At 35.6% G+C, this 13,540-nt stretch overlaps 2 protein-coding genes across 6 annotated transcripts; one reads left to right on the top strand and one right to left on the bottom strand.

Moving 5' to 3' along the window:
* Positions 1–287: 287 nt before the first annotated feature.
* On the bottom strand, positions 288–10,600 carry rbp7a (retinol binding protein 7a, cellular). Of its 3 annotated transcripts, XM_065285555.2 has the most exons (7): positions 10,463–10,600; positions 10,174–10,309; positions 7,916–8,099; positions 7,573–7,679; positions 1,536–1,738; positions 1,044–1,145; positions 290–960 (listed from the first exon to the last, which is right to left on the bottom strand). In XM_065285555.2, the coding sequence occupies exons 2-7, from the start codon at positions 10,286–10,288 to the stop codon at positions 907–909; spliced, it is 765 nt and encodes a 254-aa protein (XP_065141627.1). In that variant the 5' UTR covers positions 10,289–10,309; positions 10,463–10,600; the 3' UTR covers positions 290–906. The 3 variants fall into 3 exon arrangements, with proteins under 3 accessions (XP_065141626.1, XP_065141627.1, XP_065141625.1); XM_065285553.2 differs by lacking the exons at positions 290–960; positions 1,044–1,145; positions 1,536–1,738 and adding an exon at positions 5,434–6,036 and having other exon boundaries at positions 7,546–7,679; XM_065285554.2 differs by lacking the exons at positions 7,573–7,679; positions 7,916–8,099; positions 10,174–10,309; positions 10,463–10,600 and adding an exon at positions 2,011–2,168 and having other exon boundaries at positions 288–960; positions 1,536–1,714.
* Positions 10,560–12,847, top strand: lzic (leucine zipper and CTNNBIP1 domain containing). 3 transcript variants are annotated; one of them, XM_065285558.1, is made up of 7 exons: positions 10,560–10,688; positions 11,216–11,326; positions 11,456–11,591; positions 11,700–11,798; positions 11,945–12,040; positions 12,182–12,263; positions 12,338–12,847. In XM_065285558.1, the coding sequence occupies exons 2-7, from the start codon at positions 11,226–11,228 to the stop codon at positions 12,394–12,396; spliced, it is 573 nt and encodes a 190-aa protein (XP_065141630.1). In that variant the 5' UTR covers positions 10,560–10,688; positions 11,216–11,225; the 3' UTR covers positions 12,397–12,847. The 3 variants fall into 3 exon arrangements, with proteins under 3 accessions (XP_065141630.1, XP_065141629.1, XP_065141628.1); XM_065285557.1 differs by lacking the exon at positions 10,560–10,688 and adding an exon at positions 10,711–10,861; XM_065285556.1 differs by lacking the exon at positions 10,560–10,688 and adding an exon at positions 10,719–10,872.
* Positions 12,848–13,540: the final 693 nt, after the last annotated feature.

Below are 13,540 nucleotides of genomic sequence, written 5' to 3'. Positions count from 1 at the left end.
ATTTTATGCAGATACTGTAGAGAATAAAGTCATTAGTTATTTCATAACAGCAACTTTATTAACAATTTATTGCCGAGATTTAAGGAAGTGTTTTCTCTATATTCTACTAACTACGGTAAATGTCGAGTCACTATTAAAATCCAGTGCGTCATTTGGTCTTGTAGGCTAGGAAAATTTATAATATAACTGTTTTTAAGATTAGTGGCGTTATATTACAGTAAAAAAACATACAATGTTTATTATATTTTTTTTTGTTTTTATTTCACAATAAGGAACTTTGACTGATGAAATGAATTGATTGATGGCCCTGTTTTATCTTAGCACCGATATAAAACTACTCCTAGAAACTTAAAAAAGAATAAAGATCAAATAAAATATAACAATAATTTAAATAGTAAAAAAACACAATTAAACAATATTAACAAGTAAAATTTAAGTGAAATAATTCTGGCAAACCCATAAACAAATACACACTGACAGCATTACGGCCACAGGCCATTAAGAAATCCTAAGCACTTTTCTCCACGTTTGTAAATGTAACTCTTGTTTCTTGATGTGATTAGAAAATGGAGGCACACAACAACTGACAACATTCAGAGCATACAGTGTTTCCAGTTGACAAACTAATGTTACATTGATTAAACAGTTACAGTGACCAGTTACACTGATACAGTGTTTGTAAATGGTCTCATGTCGCCCTCTAGTGACAATGTAATTCATGCCATGTATTCAATTGTTTACCAATCCTGGCTCAGAATGTATGTCTCATTGGTTGTAATTGATTAGTCTATGTTTTGGGACACATGTCGTATCCCCTTGCCCCACATTCCTTTGATTAAGAATTGAACAATTATGTTTACATCAGTGTATGTGTGTTTTTCAAGTAGTAAGCTCCTCCTCGGGACCTCAGACAACCCGTTTGAAAACTTGCTTGCAGACTTGATCTTCACAGTACAACTCCTGTGAAAGGTTAAAGAGTTTAATTATTATCGAAATAAACTCATAAATGACAAAGGTCTATGGGATATGAATTTCACTCTTACCAAATGGAGTTTATCATCCTCGATCCAGTGTGCCCAACCTCGGTTCTTTTTCTCACCGTTTTGAACACACACAATCTTGTTCCCCTCCCATTGAACCAGGGACTATTGACAGATAAAATTCAGTGTCATTTTGTCCTTCATCAGTTCAAGAGTGCATTAACGCAATAGTTGTGATCATTTACTTTAAACCCATATTACTTTATTTTTTAGAATACTAAAGGATTTTTCTGCAAATCATCCAAGCTGGTTTTTCATACAGTTGAAGTGAATGGTAACCACTTGTTATGCATGCAAACAATATGTGTTTGGAGTGCAAATAATTCACTTAATGCAAATATTTGAATTCGAACAGACAAACTAAAAGGAGATCTGAATTTTTCACTGGTCTGGTGCTGTAAAAATGTAAACATTGTATAGGCTACATCCTATACTGTCAAGAATTAAAGACATTTCATTAATTAATACAAAAAAGTGAATTGAATTCAGTATTACCTTGCAGTGTCTGTTATCCAGTCCCTTGGTAAACTCTTGAAACTCCTCATTCACCCTGAATGAAAAAACATAGTTTCTAAAAGTGCTGAGGGTCTTGATGACATACTGATCCCCCACCTGCTCGATCACTTTACGCAGTTTCAGCTTTAGGGCGACCTTACGGGTATACATGCCGATTCCTAAAAGATAACAGAGTTTTGGAACTATTAAGAGGGCACATTAAACAGAACATTGCATGAATACAAAAAAAACCCCCAAAAACACGATTTGATTTAACTTTAAAAAGTAAGTTGCCTGGTTGCCTTAAAATATTTGAGTTCATTCAACTTAAAAATATTAGTTGGCTCAGGAAAAGTTGTAAAAATTAAACTAATAATTTTTAAGTTGAATAAACTCAAAATTTCAAGGCAAACAGGTACAGTGCATTACAGTGCAGAAAGCAGTAATCTATTGTAATAGAAAAATTGAATTTTACCTAAAGCAATCATGTATCCTTCAAAGTTGACATTGCTAAGCATATCCCATGTACCACACATACTGGCAGGCATATTTACAAGAGACCGGATTCAATATTTGTAGTAATCTGAAGAAAGAAAGGTGAAGGATATGACAGAGAAAAAGATCCTCAGCATTTAAATCTGTGGCCGGCTCTGTGGGCGGTTCTTTAAACTTTTATTTGTATTCAGTGCTTCAAAGTTATCTGTCTGCGTGTTTTGCGTAAAGTAAAAACGTGTCTGACGGGTCTTTGTGTGTAAATATTTCAAACACACCTTCGAGCACAACACTGCCTGCTCAAAATAGAGTTTCTTACGCTGTGAGTGACGCTCAACATGATGATAAGACTTAAGTTTATACAATACTTATTGTCAAGTCTGCATATTAAAATAAAACAGGTAATAATGGTTAAAGGAATTATACGGCTTTAATTGATGACATTATTAGCTCATGAAAAGCTTAGATTTATACTAAACACATCTAAATACATTTATTTATTTTTTGAATCAAAAGTCCTTGTTGTGAAACTTTTGTTAGATGCTTTCAATCAACTGTTATTGTTTTCTTTTCCTCACATGTCATCTTTACTAAAAAATTCTTTCCACTGCAGTCAGAGAACTCATATGACACCATCACATGAACTGCACACGTAAAACATGATGTCAATTTCCAGAGAAAGATAAAGATTGATGCTGAAACGTAATTTCAAACAGACAAAGTTAAATAGGTCTAATGTAATTCCAACAAAACTAAATTAAATGGTATAATAGTAATACTGTAAATGTTTTATTATAATAACGATACCTTTTGAATCTTAAAGCCTCTTGAGAAATGAGACAAATCTGATCACAATCAACAAAACTACATAAAAGTGTCAAATGTGACTTTCAGGTGACTATTACACCCGCTAAGCTCTTCATATTATATGCAAATGAAATCAATCAGATACAGACAGAACCATAGAAAACAATGTCATTATTTAATCAATACATAAAGGCGAAAATCTTCTATTATTAGGGTTGTAAAAAAATATAAACTGGTAATTTTACTAGATCTATAAGACTAAAACACATGGGTCACATCCACATTTCCTTAGGCAACTCCTGGGGAATGATATAGAGACAACAGACAGTCGTAAAATAGATATGATCAGAGATCGTCTGTATACTTACACAGAAAACAAACTACTTTATAGTGCATGACAGCAAATAAGCCAAGAGCAATGTAGATACTCACTTTCTTCTTATTTACCTAACTTTTATACTATCGGGGGTGGTAGCCTTAAAGGGATAGTTCACCCAAAAAGGAAAATTCTGTCTTTTATTTTAAGCAATGTTTGTAACCAAACCCATCAGAGGCCTTCCTGAGTAGTTTTAAAGAAGTCAATGGGGTCTCTGATGGGTTTGGCCACAAACATTGCTCAAAATAAATGACAGAATTTTCATTTTTAGGTTAACTATCCCTTTAAGCCCTGTTAAGGCATGTGATCAGTTTGACTCTCTTATATTTTATGGATCATAATATTAAAGCAAATATAGCAATATTTGCCCCACCACATAGCTCTGTGAGCATTGCGTTAGCACCACAAAACGTCATGGGTTTGAACCCAGGGAACACACAGGGAAGAGCGGGGCACAACCTAACGCTTTTTGACTTTGGCTCTATCATTCAAAAAATATTTAAGTTAGATTAATCTTTTTTTTTTACACAGTCAACACACCTCTCTGCTACAAATGAACATTTAAAGTTTATTTGTGAGACCTATCATTATTGTACAATTACACCGAAAGTGACAGGAGTGCTAACGTTACAACTTACCCCATAGGTGGGGTTCATTGTAACAGATGGTTTGTTGTAACACCTGCTAGAAAATGTTGTTTAAACACAAATAATTCAATAAAATTCTGTCTATATAATATTGATGCACCGATGTATCGGCCGCCGATATTTTTCGGCTGATTTTTGATGAATTTGAAACCATCGGCATATCGGCTATGGCACGAGAAAGGCCGATACCGATTGTTTATTAATTAACTGCATAAAGAAATCCATTATATATAAAAAATGTTGTTAATGTTGTTAATAAAATAAAGGCTGAATTGCAAAAACCACCTTTGAAGGTTGTCATGCTCTCTTATTATATTTGTTTTAGCTTAATTTGTGCCTCTTTTATTATGTTGGTCAGTTGAATGTTAATTAGATCCAATCCATGTTCAGTAAAACTAATTTGATGCAGAAATAAACTAGCTTATAGACCAACTGTATAGTATTGTATACAAATGTTTAATATCGGTATCGGCATCAGTATCGGCCATAAGATGTCTGTTTAAATCGGTATCGGCCCAAAAAAATCATATCGGTGCATCCCTACTATATACTAAAGGTGCATATTGTTTATATATATCCATGATCCTTCATCTAACCATCCTTGTATTAAGCATCAATGCATATAAATAGATTTTTTAAAAGGGCTGCACAAGTAAGACAAAAAATTATTTTTGTCAGTTATTTCCCTTGATGTTATATTAACAGTTATCATCTTGATGAATAGTATTTACATTGTTTTCATTTCATTATCATTGTATACTGGAGGCTTAGTTGTAACACTGTGTTACAACTTACCCCACTGTGTAAAAATGTTTTCAATCCCACCTATCAGTTACTAAGAGTTGCTGACATGTTTTAAAATTGTTTTATGTTTTAGGTAACAAGACAGTGACTAAAATAATATAAGGTTGGATTTGGTGACTTACACACTAACTCAGAAATCGAAAAAAACTTAAGACGAAGAAATTTACTTTTTATGCCTCCAAAACACTCTTTGTTCAATATCTTAACCAATTCTTTTCACTAATTCACAGGAGATCATATTCTGATAGTAAGAAAAAATGACCAAAAGCACAGATTGCTCAGCCTTGTATAAATATATAAAGTAGCTGCGTTACAATTAACCCCGTGTTAGTTTGTGCCCCGCACCCCTACTGATAAAAAGTATAGATTGTGATGGAACATAAGTCACTTTGAGTAATAAGTGTCCTCCAAATGCATAATGTAATATTTTCTGCTTGGAAGACTCATCACATAGCACTTTAATAGCTCTAAAACACAAAATCAAAAAGTCAAACTTCTATATTTAGCATGTTGCAGTGAATACAGATAAAAACGATCTGATGCTTAGATATTTTTAGACGTCAAGTAAATGTCAGTGAACAAATGTAGCATAACCAAGGTTTGCCCTTTAGATTGCATTCTAGACTATAACACTTGTTATGTAAGCATTATTATGTATGATTAAATAAAAGCAAAATTATGCCACACTGCAGGTTTATTACCTTATAAAATGCAAAACGAATGATATAAAGATGTAGTGACTTTTAACATTTAAAACAATCTTCTTTATTAAAACATCTTTATTTGGATTTATTCATCATAAATTATATTCTACAAACCTCATGATATTGAATCAAATATTATCACCTATGATGATTCACAATAAAGTCAAATAATGGGTTAAAAAGAGCAGAAAAACTATGAATCAACTGTCAGACTGTCTTTGTAGGTAACAGGCCCGTTCTCCATCAAAGTCAGAGCTGGAGTCAAAGATGACCAGACTTATTAGTGCAAGTGTATCTTTGGAGAGGGGCAAGTATGACATCAGCATTCTTCTTCTCACTCTCTGCACTGTACAGGTTGTTCTCCTGAATATAGTTCACCACAGCGTCGGGCAGAAGGTAGCGTACACTCTGTCTCCTGCGCAGGGACCGCCGCACATGAGTGGCTGAGATCTCATTGGTCACCCATTCTCGAATCACATGTATGTTCTTGCGGTGTCTGTACAGCACATCAGACTGATTGATGAATTTCTCAGGGTCGCCACCACATCTGGTAATGCACGCCACGCCGTAGCGTCCCACTATCTCTTCAATGTCTTCTGGCTTCCAAAGGTTGGGAACACCAAAGGACTCCAGTACATCGGCACCACATAGTAGTTTCAGCTGGGGAGTGACTAAAAGTATATGGATGAAAAAAAAATAAAGAATTCATTTTAAAAAGGTTACCTTAATTGCAATTAAATTTTAAAGGGACACTCCACTTTTTTGAAAATATGCTAATTTTCCAGCTCCCCTAGAGTTAAACATTTGATTTTTACAGTTTTGGAATCCATCCAGTTGATCTCCGGATCTGGCGGTACCATTTTTAGCATAGCTTAGCATAATTCATTGAATCTGATTAGACCATTAGCATCACGCTAAAAAAAAAAACCAAAGAGTTTCAATATTTTTCCTATTTAAACTTGACTCTTCTGTAGTTATATCGTGTACTTAGACTAATGGAAAATTAAAAGTTGCGATTTTCTAGGCCGATATGGCTAGGAACTAAACTCTCATTCTGGCGTAATAATTAAGGACTTTGCTGCTGTAACATGGCTGCAGGAGGCGCAATGATATTACGCAGCGCCTGAAAATAGTCCCCTGCTATTAAAAGTAACCAAGGGGACTATTTTCAGGCAGTGCGTAATATCCATACGCCTGCTGCACTGCAGCCATGTTACAGCAGCAATGTCCTTACGCAAGAATGAGGGTATAGTTCCTAACCATATCGGCCTAGAAAATCGCAACTTTTAATTTTCTGTCGGTTTTAGTACACGATGTAACTACAGAAGAGTCAAGTTTAAATAGGAAAAATATTGAAACTCTTTGATTGTTTTTTAGCGTGATGCTAATGGTCTAATCAGATTCAATGAATCATGCTAAGCTATGCTAAAAATTTTACCGCCAGATCCGGAGATCAACTGAATGGATTCCAAAACTGTAAAAATCAACTCTAGGGGAGCTGGAAAATGAGCATATTTTCAAAAAAAGTGAGTGTCCCTTTAAAAAGGATATAGAGAGTGCATACAAAACGTAGTTAGGGAACTAGGGAATGCTGCAAAAATCATGTAGGAAGCTTGTGCTTAAAAATGCTTCATTGGTTACAAAAATCTTTGACATAAGTGTTACAAAGGTTAATTTAGAAAAAAATGCAGTCAGACAGTGCTAAGAGATGCAGACTATGCAAATAGTGTAAAGGCTGATAAAAGTAACAATGCATCTATACCGTCCCTTGAGGGAACATCAACCTGTAAACTTGTCAAATGGTGTGACATTTTAAAATACCCTCCCAAATAAATATTTGTTTCAAATGAGCTGTAAGGACTAGGTCTTAGTTAAATTAAGATGTTTAGGCATCTTTTATTAACATGTCTAAGAACAAGACCATATTGGTGTGTACAAATCAGACTTTTTTCATGTTTAAGTGCTATAATTGGGTCCCCAGTGCTTCTATCAACCTAGAAAATGTGAAAAAGATCAACAAAGTAACTAGGTTTGGTAAAGCGTTCTCTCCAAGCATGTGAAAAAATAAATTTGGCTCTCCTTGTGATGTCAGTAGGAGATAATACCGCATGTGTTTTAGTCTAGGACTAGCCTTGTCTGTAAAACCGGGGGAAGGAGTATTTAGGAATTATTTGCTGTACCTTCATTTGTGTTAATATAAGATGAACTCTGACAGATGCTTTCGTTTTGCTTCAGTTTTCGTCTCTTCCCACCTCTCACTGTGTCCACATCATCATTGTTGTTCTCACTGGAAATGAGTTCTTCATAATGGTGCCTTTAAAAATAATATCAAAATCATATAAAACATTATTTAGTGACAGCTAGTGCCACTCTTTAAAAAATGTAAACGATGCAAATGAAGTGGTTAATCCATCACTTAAAATGATAAAGGTTGTTGATGCTGACATCCAATCAAAACACCACAACTTTTTAACATGTGACATTGATTTTTTCACCAAAATGAAACCATTTCCATATTCTCCAAAAACATGTGATCTGAAAGATTCTCACCGTACTACTTTGGCTGTCTCCACCCACTCTGGCTGCTGACACTCCCAGTCATCCACTGTGATCCAATCAGAATTCTGGGTGGCAAGTCTGGCCATCTTCAACCGATGAGAGGCGTCAATCAGACCTTTCTTCTTATAGCTGTCTCCAACTGGAGATATTATACCCTTTACCACCCTGTATTTTCCTGAAATAAACATACACCAAAATATGCATCAAAACAGGATTAAAAAAAAATCTTGTGTATTACACAAGTGACAAATGGATTTTGAAGCCTATCACTATGCTGTACAAGTAAGGGATAATATACACTATAGTTTGTAGGGGTCTTGTATCACCCTAAAGGGACTTATACAAGCAATGCATGCGAGTCTGTGTTGTATTGTGGAATAACAACACTAGCCTGAAGTATCTTATTGCTTTTATTAAAGGTCACGTTTTTTCTGATCCCTAGTTAGTGTGTAATGTTGCTATAATAGCATAAATAATACCTGTGAAATGATAAAGCTCAAAGTTCACTGCCAGGCGATATATTTTCTTTAACAGAACTCGCCTTTCAATGACGTCAGTAGAAGCATTTTTGACTAAACTCCGCCCACAGAAATTTATGTCAGTTGCCATAGATATATACACTAGATGTCGCCTTGGGGTTTTAAGCATGCATCAAAACCGCCGCCATTTTAGAACAGGTGTCTTGTCATAGGGAGTAACTAGGTGAAGCAATCTGCAATCTCTGCCTGTACTTTGAATTCATGGACGACGACGGACTTTTGTGCTGCGTATGGATGTTAGGCCTACTATGCATTATAGTTAGAAAAAGTAGATTTTCATAATATCAAAACTTCAAAAAAATGTCTGGACTCAATGCTTAATACATGTCTGACTGTTGAAACGAACCAAAAGAAAACCAAGAAAATCACATTCATGACGATTTATGGTGATTTTATTTCCGTTACACCATTGCCTACAATGACGCTGATGCGGGGTTCCCCTGTTTCAAGATGGCGGCTCTAGTTGGCGCATTCGGTCCAATGAACTGCCATAGCCAAGGCGACATCTAGTGTACATATCTATCGAATCACAACACACTAAACAAACTACACAATCAGAACTCGTTACGTATTTCTGAAGGAGGGACTTCACAGAACAAGGAAGACATCAGCTAGTGAAAACAGCACTATAAAGATAATAAATTGTGTGAAAGATACCGCGTTTTTACCGAGGGGCAATCTTCCGATCTCTCTAATGAAGCCAATACAGAAGTGACTTAAACTGCAATTCATCGACTGACCACTTGAGGCTGGCTCCAAAAGGGAGTCAATTCCCATAGAGTCTCATGTTAAAAATACCCAACTTTACAGCAGAAAATAATATGTCCTGCCTCTTTACCCATTTTCGGTTTTCCGCGAGTGATTCGCGGTGACGCGCGGCCAAGATGGCGACGGCAGGCAACGCCTACTTTAAGCTTCAAAAACGATCTTCGCAAACCGTCACGGACGCTACGTTCATATTTTTTACGGTCTATGGTTTTTACACGTGAAACATGAACACATGTTACATGCGCACTGTAAACACAATCAAAGTTTAAAAAACACAGAAAGAACGGGACCTTTAAACGGTTACCACACAATACAAATATTAAAGGTGCATTGGGTCACCTTACATGTAAGTCACCGCCATGTTTCTACAGTAGCCCTAAATAGACAAACATTTCTATAGCGCGAGCTTTGTCACTACGTTGTCTCAGATTATGATTTGTTCGTCCTGAGGCGGCTACCGTAGCTTCTATGCGTTTCAAAAGGGAGGGGTGAGCTATAGTAAGGACTGAACCGTAAAATCTTTAGATGCCGCTAAATATCTACACAGTGGATCTTTAAAACAAATATTTTGTATCAACGCAACTTTCGCGAAGTAAAATCACTCAAAGCCTCCTTTCCGCTAGGTTTTGGCTAGATGGGATACAGCTTCGCCAAATCTCGCGCGATCTTGAGTTTAGGGTTAGGTTTGGGGGTAGGATTAGGATGAAAACAGCGATTCTGGCTAGATAGGATACAACTACGGCCTAGATCCCGTGAAATGTTAGGTTTAGGGAAGAAAACAGCACTCATGCGGCAAGATTTCACAAAATTTCTGTAGCTGTATCCCTTCTAGCCACAACTGGTTGTTATCCATGGATAACAGATCCCAGAATGAGACAGACCAATCAGAATAAAGTATTCCAGACAGTCGTGAAATAATATTTTTTATTTTCTTGCACGTACCACTGTCTTCAAGGTGGTCACGAGCCAGTTCAAACATGCGCAGGTGCATGTTTGTGATGGGGTTGAACGACCCGCATGCCAGCAGCACAACTTTGATTTCCTCTTGCGATGTCATTGATCACATAAAAGATGTTTCCTGCAGAAAAAAAATGTAAATGAGCTAGATATAAATATATGCAAGATATCTTTAATAAAATGTACAGGTAAAAACTTTAAATGCATGTTTATAAATTAACGGACAAATGTGTGGTAATAATGTGTCAACCGGCTAAAAACTGTTAGCTCTTACCAAATCAACAACACAGAGTCTCGTGCTTCCTATTTTAGTTGGTGTTGCTGTAAAACTGCCTCACGGACCCACAGACTTTACTAAACCCATAAACGCAGCGAAACGTTGTTCAGCGACAATACGACACACAAATGTAAAGTGTTTATTAATAATAGATCTTAATGTGACGGCTGTAAAAGTATGTGGAACAAATTATCAGTGCGAGTGACAGAGTTGCGTAAATCCGGTGAGTCGCTTCTCGTATTCAAGAACCTCAACTCTGCGCAACATTTACGCAAAAAGCAATGACGTGCTAGCAGTAGCAAACCACACCTTAGCATCTAGATTAGATAAACAGTACCGAACCTCACTCCTATTTTTGTTTCGACATAAGGACTTTTATTGGAGAATAAAGGACGGGTGGGAATTACGTCATTGCACTTTTAAATAACGCATTCGTGGACTATACAGTGTGCATTGTTTTTTTAGCTGGTTGTGTGCTAGCTACGCTAGCTGCGCAGGGACATGAAGAGTTGGATTTCTTTTATGAATGTGATATTGCCTGAATGCTATTAAATCTCTTTAGTCTAAAATAGTAAACGAAACTAAAATAAAAACATTTACTTTCATACTGCCAATCATTGTGTACTTATTCTAATTATATACAGAAATAACTGTAGTAGATATCAGATATAAACAGCTGATTCAGAACAATAACATAAATGTCATGTTCTGCATGAATAGATGAGAATGATAAAATGTGATATATTTTAGGATTTAAAGAATGGCGTCTCGGGGTAAATCAGAAACGAGTAAACTGAAACAAAACATGGAAGAACAGCTGGACCGGTTGATGCAACAACTGCAAGATTTAGAGGAGTGCAGGTACAGTAATGGCATCCTTTAAGTGAGACCTTTATTGATCTGCAACCACCAGTTCTGTTACAAAAACCAAAAAAATGCATGATATTTCTTTTACATTTGTATTATTTTAAGGTACATTTTTCATTTCAGGGAAGAACTTGATGAGGAGGAGTATGAGGAAACTAAAAAAGAGACATTAGAGCAAATGAGCGAGTTCAATGAATCCCTGAAGAAGTTTATGTCTGGGAATATGACACTAGTAGATGAATTGGGGGGAATGCAACTGGTGAGAAATAAAACTTTATTTACATTCTTTCAGACATATTAAAATCTTAGCCAAAAGTTTTATAATGTGAATGATGCCTATATAACTGTGCAAATATTCATCCTTCAGGCGATCCAAGCTGCCATCAGTCAGGCATTTAAGACGCCTGAAGTTATTCGGCTGTTTGCCAAAAAGCAGCCAGGGCAGCTGAGGACAAGACTGGCTGAGGTGAAGTTCTTTTGCATTTATGATAATAATATACAGTGAGATTTAACCCTATATATTTAGGATGATGATGATGATCTCAGATGTTTGGACACTCACTGTATATCCAAAAACTTGAACAATCATATCACACTGCATGCATTTATCAGATGGACCGTGACGTAATGGTTGGAAAGCTTCCTCGAGATGTCTATACTCAGCAGAAAGTGGAGATCCTCACAGCTCTTAGAAAACTTGGCGAGAAGGTGAGAAAGTTATTATTGACAGCATAACCCTGTCCTATAGCCACACCTGTTACTGAAGATTATATTGTATCATTTTTTTTAACAACTTTTAAATGTATCCATCATCAGTGTCTTACATTTTATGCATTCTTAAATGCACAGCTTACACCAGAAGATGAAGCGTTTCTTGCTGCCAATGCTAGTGCTAAACTGAGCCAGTTTGAGAAGGTCACTGCTAGCCTAGGTAAGATTACCCAGCAGTACTTTTACTATTACTGTTAATATAATTCACAAACAAACATTTTGTTGCCTTTCCAGGATCGGAAGATAAGATTATGGCATTGGCCAGTTCTGGCGTCGAGAAAACCCAGACATAAACATGTACATGGGTTGACATTTGTTGTGAGTTTTACTGTTCTTTTTTTTTACAACGACTGCAATTTCTTAGTTGATGGATGTGGTTAAATATGTGCTTAGGAATATTCATACAAGTATTTGTGTTGTATGCATCCTGCACATTTTATGACCTATTGTACTGATCTGGGTACAGTGAAAAACTGAGTTTACATTGTTCTGAACACTTAAACATGAAAGATACCTGATATTTTAGACATGATAGTGTTGTCTTTTCTTTTTAATTGTTATTGTTCATTTTTAGTCCTCTAGTTGTAATGTAATGTATTACAGACTGTGCAGCCAATTACTCTTTTGGTACGGAGTATTTGAAATAATACTATGAATTTTATTCTTATGTTTTTTTTGTGATTTTAACCAGTGTGATGTTTGTAAATATTTTGTATTAGAATATAATTGATGAAAACCTGCCAATGTTTGTTGTTTTATGTGCTCCACACATCTCATTTATTTTATTGCTTTGCACAACAGTATTGATTGTATTTTGGAAACAAATCTCTCCAAAATATATTGAGGACTAGACTGTGGTCTTTGCGGATCATACGTAAAAAAAAGGTAAAAAAGAGGAAACTAAAGACGTTTAGCTGTGCCAGTGCACTTTACAACCATGTTCAATTCATCAAAATTATTTAGGTATCATAATAACATTTGATCTGCATTTATCTAGGTTGTTCATTTTCAAGTATAATAATATAATTTAGTTAGCTACAGAATTAAATGATATTAATGAATTTAATTTTACAATAAAGTGTTACTGTCATATTACCATAAAACAGCTTGTCAACCCAGTAGTTTTACTAGGACATTAGCTGACTCTAAACCATTTGGCAGCATTGGATATATTATACTGTTCAACACTAGGAGGCGCTCTAATTCCAGAAACTTCTGCTATGATCTGCAATTCACTTTGCATTGATGCCTCATAAAAAATTATTTAAGCAAGATGAATGTAAATTGATTAAAAATCTTTTAGTGGTGAGCAAAATCTTCCTATCCTTTAAATCTTTAATAAATGTGGGAATGATGGATATTTTCCTTTAACGCTAAACATTAAAGTAGGCCTATCTGTTTATTACTCAGTATCATATAATTATGGACATACATTAA

The sequence above is a fragment of the Paramisgurnus dabryanus genome, chromosome 21 (assembly GCF_030506205.2).
Source record: "Paramisgurnus dabryanus chromosome 21, PD_genome_1.1, whole genome shotgun sequence".
Lineage (NCBI taxonomy): Eukaryota > Metazoa > Chordata > Actinopteri > Cypriniformes > Cobitidae > Paramisgurnus > Paramisgurnus dabryanus.
This window is presented reverse-complemented; position numbering and strand designations above follow the sequence as displayed.